Source organism: Ovis aries, chromosome 16 (assembly GCF_016772045.2).
Source record: "Ovis aries strain OAR_USU_Benz2616 breed Rambouillet chromosome 16, ARS-UI_Ramb_v3.0, whole genome shotgun sequence".
Classification (NCBI taxonomy): Eukaryota; Metazoa; Chordata; class Mammalia; order Artiodactyla; family Bovidae; genus Ovis; species Ovis aries.
In genome coordinates this window covers 18,546,630-18,564,187 of record NC_056069.1, presented here as the reverse complement: position 1 = coordinate 18,564,187, position 17,558 = coordinate 18,546,630, and the positions used below count along the sequence as shown (strand labels likewise).

The 17,558-nt window shown below is 35.8% G+C and overlaps 1 protein-coding gene across 2 annotated transcripts in view; it reads right to left on the bottom strand.

Annotated features, from left to right (window-relative positions):
* Positions 1-17,558, bottom strand: part of ERCC8 (ERCC excision repair 8, CSA ubiquitin ligase complex subunit) — a 60,522-nt gene that overhangs the window by 41,872 nt on the left and 1,092 nt on the right. The window contains exons 2-4 of one of the 2 annotated variants that reach the window (XM_004016953.5): positions 9,868-9,963; positions 5,302-5,403; positions 375-498 (exon numbers count right to left, since the gene is read on the bottom strand). In XM_004016953.5, coding sequence (XP_004017002.1) covers positions 375-498; positions 5,302-5,403; positions 9,868-9,963 — 322 coding nt within the window. The remainder of the gene's footprint in view (positions 1-374; positions 499-5,301; positions 5,404-9,867; positions 9,964-17,558) is intronic. The other variant, XM_012096878.5, reaches the window with a different exon arrangement.

The following is a 17,558-nucleotide window of genomic DNA, read 5'->3' as shown; positions in this document are numbered from 1 at the left end:
GCTGCCAAGCAGGATATTCAGCTTCAATCCCTGGTTGGGAGCCTGGTGGGCATGGTCCATGGGGTTGCAAAGAGTTGGACATGACTCAGTGACTAACCAGCAACAGTCAGCAGCAGAGACAAGTTATGAACTCAAGCAGTATTGCTCTCCTCAATCACTATACTGCTTTCACATCTAACATATATGAAGTGAAGTTGCTCAGTCATGTCCGATTCTTTGCGACCCCATGGACTGTAGCCTACTATGTTCCTCTGTCCATGGGATTTTCCAGGCAAGAGTACTGGACATCTTAGCAAATAATCACACTAAAACTGTTTAGGACTAAATTTTCCTTCATTGTACAGAACAGCTCGGAAAAGCTTTAATGTACTTACTTGTAATGTGTTTGTATCCCATACTTTCAGAGTCTTATCAAACGAACTGGATGTGAACATGCCAGTGTCATGAGGATACCACTGTACGGTCTCCACACTGTATTTGTGAACATCAGGATGGCTTCTACAAAACAGCAATCAAAAATTAGAGATAACTGATTTACTTGAGCTTCAAAATGGACACCATATTAACAAGTCACAGTTTTTGGAAGAACGATACAAACCTAGATTACTCGCCATGCCCTAGCTGTCTAGAGAAAGAATATGCAGGCATCTCTAGTTTTAGGTGCCCACAGTATGATGTGGAGGCCTGCTTCCTACTAAGGCTCTTAAAATGAGACTTCCTATTTCTGTATGAGAGCTTGGACGGATTAGCCAACTACGCTGGACTGATTCATGGAAGAAACTGATTTCTCCTTACTGGAGGAGATAGCTACTTTGGTTTTGGATTTGCTTTTCTGATCATTTTATCAGCACTATCATTTAGAATTGTTGCCTCCCGTACCTCCATAGTGTCCCACATAGTATGGCTTCTGATTAAGAATGTGATGGGGAGATGCCCATGGGGTTCACTGCTCTTAGGTAGCCCATAGCTGACAAATGCATGATCTGTTGAAGACTCAGTTATGACATCAGTTACAGTACACCACCTGTGATGATGATGTGCTATCCTGAAGGACGCAGTATATGCTTTGAACTAGTGATCAACACAGTATGTGTCCTCTATTGAAACTTAATTCAAAGACACTGGATGTTTAGAAATACTTATGATAGTGGAGGGACATTTGAATACCAACTGGATACTTAATGTCATTAATTACTATATATGTGAGACAGTGGTAGTAGTGTTATGCTTATAAAACATTTTTTATTTTTTAGAGATAAAATTATGAATGAAATGATATCTTTCTGAGATTTGCTTCAAAATAATCTTCAGAGTAGGTAGGTGGGTGGGGTAAAGATGAAATAAGACTGGTTATGACTGATAGCTGCTGAAGCTGGGTGATGGGTACATAGTTCATTAGACTACTATTTTCATATATATTAAATATTCATGATAATATAAAAGTAAACAGAAGACTATTGCAACCCCAAACAGACAGGACCATCATGAGTTATGATTCTTTAAGCTGAAAGTTTAGAGATTACAATATAGGATAAAGGGCCTCGCACGTGTTGCTACTTGAAGAAATAAGAATATGAAGAAGAAAAGCTTTATATGCCATTTCTGGCCTTGAGATAGCTGCAAAAAACAACTGCAGTTCCTATCCATATTTTCTTACTTTCTACGTCATATAAATATTTTAACTAATTTCCCCTTTCTTTCTTCTCTCTTACCTTGATTATTTTATACAGATTACCTACAAACTGAGCCTACAAATTGCATAATCCTAATATAAGAACACATAAAACTAGTGGAAAAATAGAGATTATCTTGAACTGGATCTGGTAACTAAATACACTTGGAATCACAGCTTTTGGGGGAAGGGAATAATTACAGTTTTGGTCAAGCAATAGATATTTGCATTAGGTTAGGATGAAACTTACTTTTTTAAAGGAAGGGTAAGTACAGGAAGAAAGGTATATACTGATACTGGACAAAGGGGTAGATTGTAGTGGATGTGTGCTCTTTTCTTGACTGAACATTCAAACTCTGCCTTTTGGGGGAAAACTCCCTTTATTGAAAGGTAGGACCTTGCCTCTTGTTACAGAAAGCAAGAGACTCCAAACATGGTTCAGCAGTAAAGAATCCACCTGCAATGCAGGAGATGTGGGTTTGATCCCTGGGTAGGGAAGATTCCCTGGAGAAGGAAACGGCAATTCACTTCAGTATTCTTGTCTGGAGAATCCCATGAACAGAGAAGTCTGGTGGGCTAGTCCATGGGGTCGCAAGAGTCAGACATGACTGAGCGACTAAAACAACAACAAATAACAGAAAACAAAGAGACTCCACATATTCTCTTTCTCTTGCTCTGGGCAGCAGGGGCACAAACGTGTCCTGGACTTAATCAATCCTGCCTGGGACTCCAAAACTCCAGCTAGTAACGCAAACCAGGGATATATTAGCAATTATTCATAGTTGTGGAGTCAAGAGTCTGTGTTGGTGGTATGCAGCAGATCCCAAACTCGTGTGGTATGACCTTGACTGTGTTCTCTTATTCTGGTTTCTCTTATTTTCTGCTCATTTTCTACATTTGTTTCTTCTACCTTCCTGCTGTTATGTGAGACATGAAATATCTTTCCAGTAAATTTCTGCTGAATATAAAGAGAACTGGTCTCTATTTGTTCCTAAGAATCTACACAGAGATTATCTAATTTCAAATAAATCTTTAATGTAGTGATCACAAATAAAAGTTCATTTATATTTTAGATTTTAAAAGAGTACAAATCAATCTCCTACTATGTGTGATATATCATTCTCCTTAACATTTAACAAAAATTTGAGTTAAGGAATCTTTTGGTGCTCAAGAATAAACATATTAAATAAAGCAAAAGTAACTATTAGGAAACAGTGAAAGCCACATTAATTTAGTATCAATTTTTATTGAAACTATTTTTTAAAGTCAGATTATAAAGTCTTTGGATGTAAAATGCTACTTTAACTCATTTTGTAAAGATGCTTACTATATGTCCATTTACATTCAAAGTGATGGTTTTGAAGATAAGACTTTGAATCTAAGAAGAAAGTCATAATAAGTAAGACTGATGTCCTAAGCATTTCCTTGACCTCACATAACAGAAAAGCAAATCACAGCCACTAATGGAATAATATTATATAGCATGTGGTATATATGAAGACACTATTTTACCATATAACAAATTAAACAATGCTAAAATAAGACAAAGATGAATTAAACTAATTAATGGCTGCCTTACACTTTAGAATTTAGATCTTTTATTGTTGCTGTTGTTTGTTTGGTGGGAGTGGAGAGAGGATAAAATGGTATAAGCCTCTTAGAACCAAGTTCCAGAGTACTTGAGGCAGCATCTTGTGTTGTACCAAGTATATCTGTAATTATACTGCTTCCCATTTATATAGTGGCTTTACAAGTTTAATGTGCTTTTTGAAGATAATATTTCAGTCTCACAGAAAACTTACAAGAATAATAGGCCAAGTATAATTATCTCTAAGACGAAATAGTTTTGTCAGAGGTTCAGAGAAATAGTTTCCTTAAATCTGTATTTCCAAAGTGAAGTGTCAGAGCCAAGAAATAATTATAATTCTCCTCACAAATATTCCACAAACTTATGTATCTATACTAGTGCTTTGGAAACAGCTTTAATACATAGCAGTTGCGAATATTAATGTTTTCCTCTTGAAAACATTTTTTCAACTCTTATTCTCTGTTAATTCAAGGTCTGCTTAAAATCAGATCAAATACAGGAGACAAGAAAGAATTAAGTGACCACTATGAACAAATTAAAATCGTAAAACACTTTATTAAACAGCCAAAAAATTCAAGGTAGAAAAGTATGTTAAGTCAAGCAGCTCTAAGTAGGTAGGTAAGAGAAGAGGGGTGTGTGCGTGTGTGTGTTTTGTACTGGCTAGAAGCTAGTACATTATGGCTTCTAGCTATTAATCTTTTTGTTCTACTAATAGTTGGAAAAACTAATTTGTGTTTATATTTAGCTAGAAAGACTTACATGAATCTTATGTTAAGTACTCTAAAAACTAAAATTAGTTACTGAGGTGTGCCATGTAGGTGGAGAACAAAAAGACCATAATCAAAAGTCTTAAAATAAAGTCCTTTTGAAAACTGATACCCCAGTTGTTTTGGAGAAGTCATATGTTAAAAACAGCAATATCAAAGAGACCTGAAGAGACATTTCTCCATAGAAGACATACAGATGGCTAACAAGCACATGAAAAGATGCTCAAAGTCACTCATTATCAGAGAAATGCAAATCAAAACTACAAACGAGATACCACCTCACACCAGTCAGAATGGCCATCATCATGTCTACAGACAATAAATGCTGGAGAGGGTGTGGAGAAAAGGGAACACTCTTACATTGCTGGTGGGAATGTAAACTGATACAGCCACTAAGGAAGATGGTATGGGGACTCCTTAAAAAGCTAGGAATAAAACTGCCATATGACCCAGCAACCCCACTCCTAGGCATATACCTTGAGGAAATCAAAACTGAAAAAGACACATGTACCCCAGTGTTCACTGCAGCACTATTTACAATAGCCAGAACATGGAAGCAGCCTAGATATCCATTGAGGATGAACGGATAAAGAAGCTGTAGTACATAAATACAATGGACTACTACTCAGCCATAAAAAGGAATGCATTTGAATCTGTTCCAATGAGGTGGACAAAACTAGAGCCCATTATACAGAGTGAAGTAAGTCAGAAAGAGAAATATAAATATCGTATACTGACACATATATATGGAATCTGAAGAGATGTACTGATGAATTTATTTTCAGGGCAGCAATGGAGAAACAGACATAGAGAACTGACCTATGGACAAGGTGGGAGGAGAAGAGGGAGAAGGGGAGATGAATGGAGAGAGTAACACAGAAATTTACAATACAGTGTAACAGATAGCCAATGGGAATTTGCTGTATGACTCAGGGAACTCAAACAGGGTCTCTGTGACTGGCTGAAGGGTGGGGTGGAGAGAGATGGGAGGGAGGTTTGGGAGGGAAGGGACATGGGTGAATCTATGGCTGATTGTTGTTGACGTATGGCAGAAAATCACAAAATTCTGTAAAGTAATTATCCTTTAATTAAAAAATTTTTAAAAAAGAGCAATATTCGAATTTCAGTTATTACTTGCAAGAAGATGTCAAGGGATAACTATGTAAATATATCATTTGAACAATTTGCTTGAAACATTCATATTTCATGTTTTGTATTTGATGCAAAAATACTCAAATGTTTATAAATTCATGAATTACGTTTTTAATACACACCTGCCAACGGAACACACTGCTTTACACGTGTAATAAGGTTGTCTGCTGGAGTTCTCAAGATCATAAAGCACAATCACACCATCTGAACCACCTGATAACATGCTAATAATAAAAAAGTTCAAATTAATTTATCATTAATATAGTTCATTTATTTATGATTATATATTTCTGAAAGTTACTGATCCACAAACTCTCAAATGTATTATGCCCATAAATACAGAGTAAATCTTCATTAGCAGACTATAATAAGCTAAAATCTTTAATTTAATATTTGTGGAAAAATAAAAATAGATTTAATCTGTGATCGGTTAAAATTTACCTTCAAGATACCAAAATGAACAGGAGAAACAAGATGGCAAAAGATATTTCTCATTTCAGAAAGTAAGACATTACAAAGTCATTTTAAATGTCCCAATTATAATTGTGTTAAATGCAAATGGAATCAGACAGACCAGTTATTACTGATGGAATACTACAGATATTACTATCTGACCCTGGGCAAGTTACTTCACTCAAGCTTGTTTATTTACGAAAAGGGGAACATTTTCACCTAAATCATAAAGCTGAAATAAAGATAAATTGTACACAAAAGTCTTTTACACTGCCTGGCCAAAATAAATAAAAAAAATAGGACATCAGTAAGTGTTAGATTTGTTCCCTCCATTATAAACACATTTACTTCAACTCATTCAACTCTGAGCTTCTACAATATGCTAGGCATTATGCTAATACAACTGTGAACAAGACAGGTATGATTCCTGACTCCCCAGTTTATAATCTAGTGGAGAAGACACACAGATCCATGAATTTAATCTATATATCTATATATGTAAATATGTATGAATCTATAAAAAGTATTGTTATTTGCTAATATTATTGCTCACCATCAATTCTGGTGTATCTCTCTATTCATTCTTTTTCTCTAATTTTATTCTCTGGTAGATTCTTAAGAAAGGACTAATGAGAACAATATTTCTTGAATTCTTGTACATTACTAACAATTAGTCCTTTTGTACTTGAAAATCAGTCTGGTTGGATATAAAATCCTTGACTCAGATTTTCTTTCCTTGAACATCTTAAATAAGAAACTACATTTCTTTGAGCAAAGTCTGTGGTTACAACATGATTTTCTTCCCTTATATGCAGTAGTTTCAGATTTTGTTCATTCTGACAATGTTTCCTTCAGTCTTTATTCCATTCTCTTCCTTTAGCTTCTTCTCTGGAATGTATGTTGGATATTCTTTGTCTATCTTCTGCATATACCTAATTCTCTTGACTCCTTTTCTTATCTCAATCTCTTTTTGATTTTTATGTTTCCCCTTGTATTTATTTGCTTCTATTTCTAAAGCATCACCTCTTGTATTTAACTTTTTTTCATAATTTTTTCTTAAGTTTGATCATCTCATTTCTCAGTTTTTCTAATTATAACTTATGTTATTCTTTCATACACTGTACCTTTTAAAAATGACTTTTAGTTATTTTTAAAATATTAGGTTACAGTTCTCATCTATTTTGTGGACATATCTTTCTGGCACAAATATATTGTTTATAGGAACATTATTTACTTTATTTGTTATTAAAATAATTTTGTATGAACTCTCACCTTAATCCTATTCTTTTGCTCATTTTTATATAAAATTAATTTTCTTAAACTTTTAAAAGGGAGGCTTAGTTTGGCAATATTTAAAATTTATATCCCTAGACCATCCTCCTCCTCTTCTTTTTAAAATAAGATATTCAGAATATGGCAGCTAATTTTCAGATTTCCAAGTTCTAGTCATCTCTCCAATTTTTATCTGACTCATCTTTTTTCTTTGTTTCTATCATCACTGTACTTCTCACTTTGGATTCTATTCCAAACAGTTTTTCCTCAACATGGGAACATGGGGTTCATCTATTAGGGCATCTTTAGTTGGTTAGCTGGAGAGATTATAGGGGCTAGATTACTCCAGCCTCTTTGGGTCTTACTGTGAACCCCTTGGACATCAAGAGTACACAATCCTTTCCCAGTTTCAATTGTTGTAGTCAAACTGACTTGCTGAGCTTTCAAGTAGCTGTCAGTTACTTTGAAGTTATCAGGTCTATTAGATGCCCCATTGGTTTTTCTTACCCCGCCTGGTATAGATGCTGATACCACACAGATCTTGTAGTTATCAGTGTGTTGCTCTCATTCATCCATATTTTGAGGTTTGCAGGGATATCTGATCACTCATATTTGTTATAAGTAATCAATTTTGCCACCTTTAGTTTCTCTGTTATTGTAGTGCAACAACATAAGGAACTTGCACCAGAAATAATCACAGTTCTTTCTTCACTGAGAAAGTCTCGCTACAAAAAAGCTACAAAAAAAATTCTAGCTCATCAAAACTGTGCTTAAAGACTTAATAATTTACATGCTGGTACAAGTGCCTCATCATGTTATGAACCAGTTACGAAGGATTCATGAAATAGCAGCATGATTTATAGATCTGTTTTAAGAAAAACTCAATATTGATATGTAGAACAATTAGTTAATTTAAAAGTACTTCTTCAAAGTTCTTTGTTCAAACGGTTCTATATCTGATTGACGATAGGGCAGTAAAGCTATCCTGAAGAGTTTTTTTAATTTTTAACATTAGCTTCATTACAAAATTTTGTGGATTGGTTATTCTAATTGTGTATATCCAGCAATCTTTGTAAAGTTTAACAACTACAGCTTTTTTATTTTAGTTGAAAAAATGTTACAGCTTGCTTGGAAACAGTTGTGAGTTATATGTGTACCATTTCTAATTCCAAAAACATTTTGCTGAACATTTGAGCTTTGTAAAACACTGTTTTGTTTTGTTTTTTTTTAACCACAGCACATGTATTATCAATGGAAAAACAACTGTTCAAAATTCAACTTTTAAAGTTAATTTAAATCGTATTTATAATAGGGTCAGATGTTTCACCTTTGCTAGAGTGACTTCCAAAAGCTTTCTTTTGATTACATTAATTGGGTGAAAAAAAACCCTGAACATTACTGTAATTAACTGATTTTGTAGTTGAAGTATCTAATGGCAATGATGTTACTTAACTGTAAGGTAGTTGGTAAATATGAATAAGTGTTTTCAGCAAGTTGTATGCGAGTTGATTTTTGTGAGAAAAAGAAGACATATATTTAATTTTCCATTAAACATCCATTTTGCTTTTTATTTCTCTTTGCTGCCAAAAGGGTTTTTAATGCAAAATACAAGTCTTAGCAAACAATGAAACAGTTGTATATTTTCACTATACAATAAAAGGGGAAACTACTATAGTAAGAATCTTGACTTTTCTGTATATGCTCTGCAAAGACCCCTCGGCCTGTATTTCTCACACATATTTAATGCACATATAATCCATAACTTTCCACATTTCTCACTAACTCTCCCAACTGGCAGCCTACTGGATTCATGAACTTTACAGGTCAAACAACTGATCACTATCCCACCAGCACCCAAGACCAAAAGAAATAAGCTATCCCTTGCTGCTTATGTCAGGATTATTTTACAAGCAAAAGTCCCAAAGCTGTCCTTGATTGAGAGGTAGTATGTTCAGCCTAGAAAAGGTTAGGGGAAAAAAAAAGATCACATGTCATCTTTTACATTTAACCATGTGTTAAAGTTAGAATTTGTTCGCTGTACATGTTTCTCATATACTAGATGGGACCATGACAGAAGCTGGAATTTAAAAAATTGAATTCTATTAAACCTACCCTGGCTTATTTTAATGCAAGTAATAATACCTCATTATAATACAATGATTTGGGGCAAATGCTAAACAAAACATAACAAGACACACTTCTTTAGTTACTTGTATACTTGTCCTAATTGAAGGACAAGGGTTTTGAACATTTTGGTAAAAGTAATGTGGGGTAGATAAGCTTTAAGTGGGTGGGGATGTGTGTGTGGCATGTACATATTTGCATTTTTCAAAGCATTTCAGCTGTTGTGTGGAAAACGGATCGAAAGTATAGGTGATAATGGTTTTGATTAACAATAATGGTGGCAATCATTTACAATATGCCATGTGCTATGCTAATCATGTTATACATATTACTGTAATTAATCTTCACAACAAACTTGTTAATTAGGTATTGTTCTTACACTGTGTAGCTAAGACAACCGTGAATTAGAAAGGTGAGACAAATTGCTCAAGGCCACACAGCTAATAAATATAAAGCCAGGAGGAAGTCAAGTACAAGTCTGGTGTCCTTCATATACTTCTGCTTCTTATATTTGTTTTCCCACAAGATTATCTGAGAGCAACAACTGTTTTGAAATAGCTCCTTAAGATATACCTCAGCACTTACACGCTCTCTGCATCAAAACAAAAAACTCAATATTTATTGATTTAACAATGAATATATTTATATTAAAGCACTTTGGAAATACTTATTTGGCGATAGGGTTAATCTTTTGTATTTATTTGAAATTAATAATGCCAGATTTAAATGTGACAATGTAGAATTTTTATTAATTTTTATGAAATTTTACAACATTAATCTGAAAGCAAGATTTTACTGGATCTCACTTAGGAACAAAAATGATTATATAAGAAACTTACTATCTCCCTTCAACGGGTTCAATGTCAAGGGTGTTAACTCCACTGCAATGGATCCTTTCAACATCTCTGTCTTTGTTTAACTCCAGTCCCAAAACCCTAAAAACATATATATATATAAAAATTAAAAGGGAGGGCACACAGAATCCAACAACACATTAGAAGGATCATACACTGTGATCAAGTGGGATATATTCCAGGGATGCAAGGATTCTTCAATATATACAAATCAATCAATGTGATATACCACATTAATGAATTAAAAGAATAAAAACCATATGATCATCTCAATAGATGTAGAAAAGGCTTTTGAAAAAATTCAACACACATTTATTGTAAAAACTCTCTAGAAAGTGGGTGTAGAGCAAACCCACCTCAACATAATAAAGGCCATATATGACAAAAATACAGCAAACATTATTCTTAATAGTAAAAAACTGAAAGCATTTTCTCCAAGATTAGGACCAAGATACGAATGTCCATTCTCATCACTATTATTTAACATAGTTTTGGAAGTCCTAGTGATGCTAATCAGAGAAGAAAAAGAAATAAAAGGAATCCAGTTTGGAAAAGAAGAAGTAAAACTGTTTGCAGATGACATGATACTATACTTAGAAAATCCTAAAGATGCCACCAGAAAACTACTAGAGCTCATCAATGAATCTGGTAAAGTTGCAGGACACAAAATTAATAAACAGAAATTTCTTGCTTTCCTATACACTAACAGTGAAAGATTAGAAAGAGAAATTAAGGAAACAATCCCATTTACCATCACAACGAAAAGAATAAAAAACTTAGGAATAAACCTACCTAAGGAGGCAGAAGATTTATACTCAAGAGAATTATAAGATGCTGATGAAAGAAATCAATGACACAAACAGATGGACAAACACACCATGTTTCTGGATTGGAAGAATCATTATTGTGAAAATGACTATACTACCAAAAGCAACCTACCAATTCAATGCAATCCCCATCAAACTACCAATGGCATTTTTCACAGAATTAAAAGAAAAAACTCTACAATTTGTATGGAAACACAAAAGACCCTGAAAAGTGAAAGCAATCTTGAGCAAGAAAAATGGAGCTGGAGAAATCAGGTTTCCTGACTTCAGACTGTACCACAAAGCTATATTAGTCAAGATGGTATAGTTCTGGCACAGAAACAGAAATATAGAGCAATGGAACAGGATAAAAAGCTCAGAGATAAACCTCATGCATGTATGGTCACCTAACTATGACACAGGAGGAAAGACTACAAAATGGAGAAAGGACAGTCTCTTCAATAAGTGGTGCTGGGAAAACTGGAATCTACATCTAAAAGAATAAAATTAGAACATGCTTTAATATATACACAAAAATAAACTCAGAATGGATTAATGACCTAAATGTTAAGGATGGACACTATAAAACTGTTACAGGAAAACACAGGCAGAATACTTCTTTACATAAACCACAGCAAGATCTTTTCTGATGCACCTTCTAAAGTACTAAAAATAAAACAAAACAAATGGGACCTAATTAAACTTAAAAGCTTTTGTACAGCAAATGAAACCATGAACAAAATGAAGACAACCCTCAGGATGGGAGAAAATATTTGCAAATGAAGCAACTGATAACCTTCAAAACATACGAACAGCTCATGGAGCTCAATATCAAAAAAACAAACAACTCAATAAAGAAATGGGCAGAAGGCCTAAACAGACATTTCTCCAAAAGAGACATATAGATGGCCAATAAAAACACATGAAAAGATGCTCAACACTGCTAATTATTAGAAAAATGCAAATCAAAACTACAATGAAGTATTATCTCAGTCAGAATGGCTATCATCAAAAAAAAAAATCTATGAACAATAAATGCTGCAGAGGGTGTGGAGAAAAGGGAACCCTCTTACACAGTTGGTGGGAATGTAAACTGGTACAACCACTACAGAGAACAGCATGGAGGGGCCTTAAAAAACGAAAAATAGACTTACCATATTACCCAGCAGTCTCACTCCTGGGACATACCCAGAGAAAACCATAGTTCAAAAAGATACATGCACCAAATCTTCACTGCAGCACTATTTACAATAGCCATGACATGGAAGCAACCTAAATATCCATCAACACAGGAATGGATAAAGAAAATGTGCTATTATACAATGCAGTATAACTCAGCCATAGAAAGAATGAAACTGTGTCATCTGCAGAGAAATGGATGGACCTAGAGACTGTCATGGAGAAGGCGACGGCAGCCCACTCCAGTGCTCTTGCCTGGAGAACCCCAGGGACGGGGGAGCCTGGTGGGCTGCCATCTCTGGGGTCTCACAGAGTTGGACACGACTGAAGCAATGCAGCAGCAGCAGAGACTGTCATACAGAGTGAAGTAAGTCAGAAAGAGAAAAATATCATATAATGTCACTTGGCTATGGAATCCAGAAAAACGGTACTGATGAACTTACTCATAAAGCAGAAATAAGAGACCAAGATGTACAGAACAAAGGTACAGATACCAAGGGGGGAAGGGGCTGGTGGGATGAATTGGGAGACTGGGGTTGACACGTATACACTACTACGTATAAAATGCGTAACTAATGAGAACCCACTGTATAGAACAGGAAACTCTATTCAGTGGTCTGTGGTGACCTAAATGGGAATGTAATCTAAAACAGAGAGGATACAAGTATACATATAACAGATTCACTTTGCTGAACAGCAAAGACTAACACAACACTGTAAAGCAACTATGCTCCCCCCAAAAGTAATTCAACAGAAGTAGGGGGAGATAAAACTAAACAATAGGAAAGCAATTTAACATTAAAATGTCCTTATTTCACCAAAACCACATGAAGTTAAAAGTGGCTTAAATACAATGCTTAAATCTCCTAACATACATCCAAGGATGTATATAGATTATTAAAAGCCTTATACAAATTTTTGAGGTATTAAGGGTATTAACAATTACATGTAAAGAGTTTCTCCTGAAGCATTATCTTAAATCTTATTTAAAGAGTATATTTTACTAATTTAAATTTAGATATCTAGAACCTGAAACAAATTTTCATGAACAAAAAGCTAAATTCTTATAACTTAAAACTTAACTGAGGACATCTAGTGAACAAAAGCTTAAATTACAGTTTAAAAAAATTTCCCTGAATTGTTTCTTACAGAATTATAAAATGAGTATGTTCAACTCAATAAGCACATTTAAATAAAATTAAATATAAATAAAAGTGATTAAGAAGTACTCACACAAATTAAGATGAATGAAATTTCTGATATTCAGTAACTATAAAACATCATTATCCTGGTGAGGACATTATGATTAAATGAGTTTAAACATAAAAAGGGCTCATAACAAGGCTCAGCATACAGTAAATGCCTGCTGCTGCTGCTGCTGCTAAGTCGCTTCAGTCGTGTTCAACTCTGTGCGACCCCATAGACGGCAGCCCACCAGGCTCCCCTGTCGCCAAGATTCTGCAGGCAAGAACACTGGAGTGGGTTGCCATTTCCTTCTCCAATGCATGAAAGTGAAAAGTGAAAGTGAAGTTGCTCAGTCGTGTCCAACCCTCAGTGACCCCATGGACTGCAGCCTTCCATGCTCCTCCATCCATGGGATTTTCCAGGCAAGAGTACTGGAGTGGGGTGCCATTACCTTTTCCGACATCACACCCCTAGTACTACGTATTTATAACTGGAATTTTGTACCTTTTGACCACTTTCCTCCAATTCTTCCTCCTACCACTCCCTGACTCTGGTAAATCTGATCTCTTTTTCTATGGGTTTTTAAGATTCCACATATTTAAATGAGATCATACAGTATTTGTCTTTCCTTGTCAGACTTATTTCATTTAGCATAATGCCTTCAAGGTCCATCCATGTAGCTGCAAATGGCAGGGTTTCTTCACTTTCTGTAGCTAAATAATATTTCATTGAATATATGTAACACAACTTCTTTATCTATTCATCCATAGATGGACACTTAGTTTCCCATGTCTTGGCTATTGTAAATAATGCTGCTATGAACATGGAGGTGCAGATACTTTTGCAAGTTATTGCTTTCATTTCCTTTGGATATATTCCCAGAAGTGAAATCGCTATTTTTAATTTCTGAGCATCCTTCAAATGGTTTTCCACAGTGGCTGTACTAATTTATAAATCTCACCAACAGTGCACAAGGGTTTTAAATTCTCTACAGCATTTAAATCCACTCTAGCAATTGTTATGTCTTTTCCTTTTGGTAACAGATATTCTAACAAGTATGGGGTGTTGCCTGTTGTTTTTGCACTTCCTTGATGACTAGTGATGTTGGACATCTTTTCACATACCTGTTGGTCATTTGTATATCTTCTTAGGACAAATGCTCAGGTTTTTTGTTTTTTTTTTTGGTCCATTTTTAATTTTTTCCTCTTGTTATTGAGTTGAATGAGTTCTTTACATATTTTGGATATTAAGCCCTTATCAGATAAACGATTTGAAAATCTTTTTCCCCATAGTGTGAGTTGTCTTTTCACTATGTTGACAGTTGCCTTGGCTGTACAGAAGGCTTTTAGTTGATACAGTCTTGCTTGCTTTTGTTTCTGATTTTCTTTTTCCTTAGCCTGTGAAATCTCACTCTAGACCAATCTAATCCCTGCCTTTTAGGTAGCCTACCTCTACGCAACCTATATACTTTAGGTCTGTGTCATTTGGGAACCAGAAGAAGGGGCTAAGGTAAAGGGAAAGGGGAGGTTTCTACAACAGGGAAACAGGGGTAGGGTTTGTGTGGATGGAGGCAAGGTATGCAAAAAATAATTAAAATGGCAGGCCTGAGGCTACTATCCTTAAAAAGGCCTGCTTGTAAGACTGGCCCTTACCTGCCTTCTGGGATTTCAGGAGGGTTCCCATTATTTCTGGGTAAGAATGGCTCATTGTGCCTAAACTATTTGAAGCAAACAGTGTACATTATGAATTCTTACATGCCTTCTAAGAGTCTGGAATTTTGGTACATGCTAAGCAGTAACTGCCTATGTGGCCAGTTTGTACTTAAAAACTCTAGGCACTGAGTCTGTAATGAACTTCTCTGATAGAGATTTCATCTATGCTATCACAATTCATTGCTAAAGAAATTAAGCGTGTCCTACGCAACTCCACTGGGAGCTTGTGCTTGGTTTCCTTCTCAAGTCAAGCATGTGCCTTTCCCTCCAGTAAGTTTACCTGGTATACTTTTGTTGTAATAAATCATAGTTACGAGTATTTTGGTACAACTATATGCTGCATACTGAGTCCTTCTAGAGAATCCTCAAGCCTGGGGGAGGTCTTGAGGACTCTTGGGCCAAGGCAGTGACGAGAATAGGGGAGAAAAGAGGAAGAAGAGACAAAGTGAAGGAGAGAGGATGAAGGGAAAAGTAAAAGAATAGAGATACAAGGGAAGGCAGAGGAAATTGGGGTAAGGAGGGTAAGGAAAAGAATGAGTTCTGGTGTCTTTTAAAATCATTTTTCCAATCTCTTTGCTATGAGACATCACATACTGTCATTAATGGCGAGAATCCATTTTGCTTGGTTGCTTTCCATGTCACACCGATTACTGAATATTAGATTGGTGCAAAAGTAATCGCAGTTTTGCACTGTTGAACTTTGCCATTTGATATTGGAATACATTCTTAAATAAATGTGGTTGTTATACATTACTTTAATTCACTTTTCTTGCCTTATCTTTTTTTGCTAATGACTTACTACTTTCTGTTTATTTTATATGCATTTCAGACTATGAAAATGATGTTAGACAAAAAACAAATTCAAATGATTTTCTTATTCGAGTTCAAAATGGGTTGTAAAGCAATGGAGACCACTTGCAACATCAACAATGCATTTGACCCAGGAACTGCTAGAAAATGTACAGTTCAGTCATGGTTCAAGAAGTTTTCCAAAGGAGACAGAGTCCTGAAGATGAGGAGTGTGGTGGCTGGCCATCAGAAGTTGACTAGGACCAATTGAGAGTCATCATCAAAGCTGATTCTCTTACAACTACATGAGAAGTTGCTGAAGAACTCAATGTCAACCATTCTACAGTTGTTCGGCATTTGAAGCAAACTAAAAGGTGAAAAAATTCATTAAGTGCCTCGTGAGCTGATCACAAATTTAAAAAAAATCATCGTTTTGAAGTGTCGTCTTCTCTTATTCTTTGCAAAAACAAAGAACCATTTCTTGATCAGATTGCAACGTGCGACAAGAAGTGAAATTTATATGACAGAGATAACCAGCTCAGTGGCTGGACCAAGAAGCAGCTCCAAAGCACTTCCCAAAGCCAAACTTGCACCAGAAAAAGGTCATTGCCACTGTTTGGTGGTCTGCTGCTGGTCTGATCCATGACAGCTTTCTGAATTCCGGTGAAACCATTATGTCTGAGGAGTATGTTCAGCAAATTGATGAGATGCACTGAAAACTTCAAGGCCTGCAGCTGGCATTGGTCAACAGAAAGGGCCCAGTTCTTCTCCACGTCAATTCCTGACCACACGTTGCACAACCAATGCTTCAAAAGTTGAAAGAATCGGGCTATGATGTTTTGCCTCATCTATCATATTCACCTGGCCTCTTGCCAAATGACTACCACTTCATCAAGGATCCTGACAACTTTTTGCAGCGAAAACGCTTTCACAACCAGCAGGAGGCAGAAAATGCTTTCCAAGAATTCACTGAATCCTGAAGCACATATTTTTATGCTACCTGAATAAACAAACCTATTTCTTGTTGGCAAAAAAGTGTTGTATGTAATGGTTACTATTTTGATTAATAAACATGTATTTGACCCTAGTTTGAATTTCACTGGTAGCTCAGCTGGTAAGGAATCTGTCTGCAATGCAGGAGACCCTGGTTCAATTCCTGAGTCAGAACATACCCTGGAGAAGGGATAGGATACCAACTCCAGTATTCTCGGGCTTCCCTGGTGGCTCAGATGGTAAAGAATCTGCTTGCAATGTGGGAGACCTGGGTTCGATCATTGAGTTGGGAAGATGCCTTGGAGGAGGGCATGGCAATCCACTCCAGTATTCTTGCCTGGAGAATCCCCATGGACAGAGGAGCCTGATGGGCTGCAGACCGTAGGGTTGCAAAGAGTCAGACACAACTGGGCAACTAAACACAGCACATAATGATTTAAAATTTACGGTCCAAAATGGCAATTACTTTTGTACCAACTTAATATATTTAATATCCTGTGATAAACCATAATAGAAAAGATTTAAAAAGAATGTATATATGTATACATTCATGTATATATTGTACATGCACAGATGTATATATGTATACAACTGAGTCATTGTGCTGTACAGCAGAGATTGGCACAACATTATAAATAAACTATGTGTGTGTGTGTGCTCAGTCACTCAGTCATGTCTGATTCTTTGTGAGTCCATGGACTGTGGCCTGCCTGACTCCCCTGTCCATGGGATTTTCCAGGCAAGAATATTGGAACGGGTTACCATGCCCTGGTCCAGGGGATCTTCCTGACCCAGGGATCGAACGCATGTTTCTTAAGCCTCCAGCATTGACGGGTGGATTCTGTACCATTGTGCCACCTGGGTATACTTCAATTAAAAATAAAAAAGTTGTAAAAAAAATCAAATTGCTGAAAACAAAAAGCAAAGAAAATTTCAAAGCAACCAGAGGATAACAAATTACCTACAGAAAAACAATGGTTCAAATGACTGCAGATTCCTTTCCACAAACTAC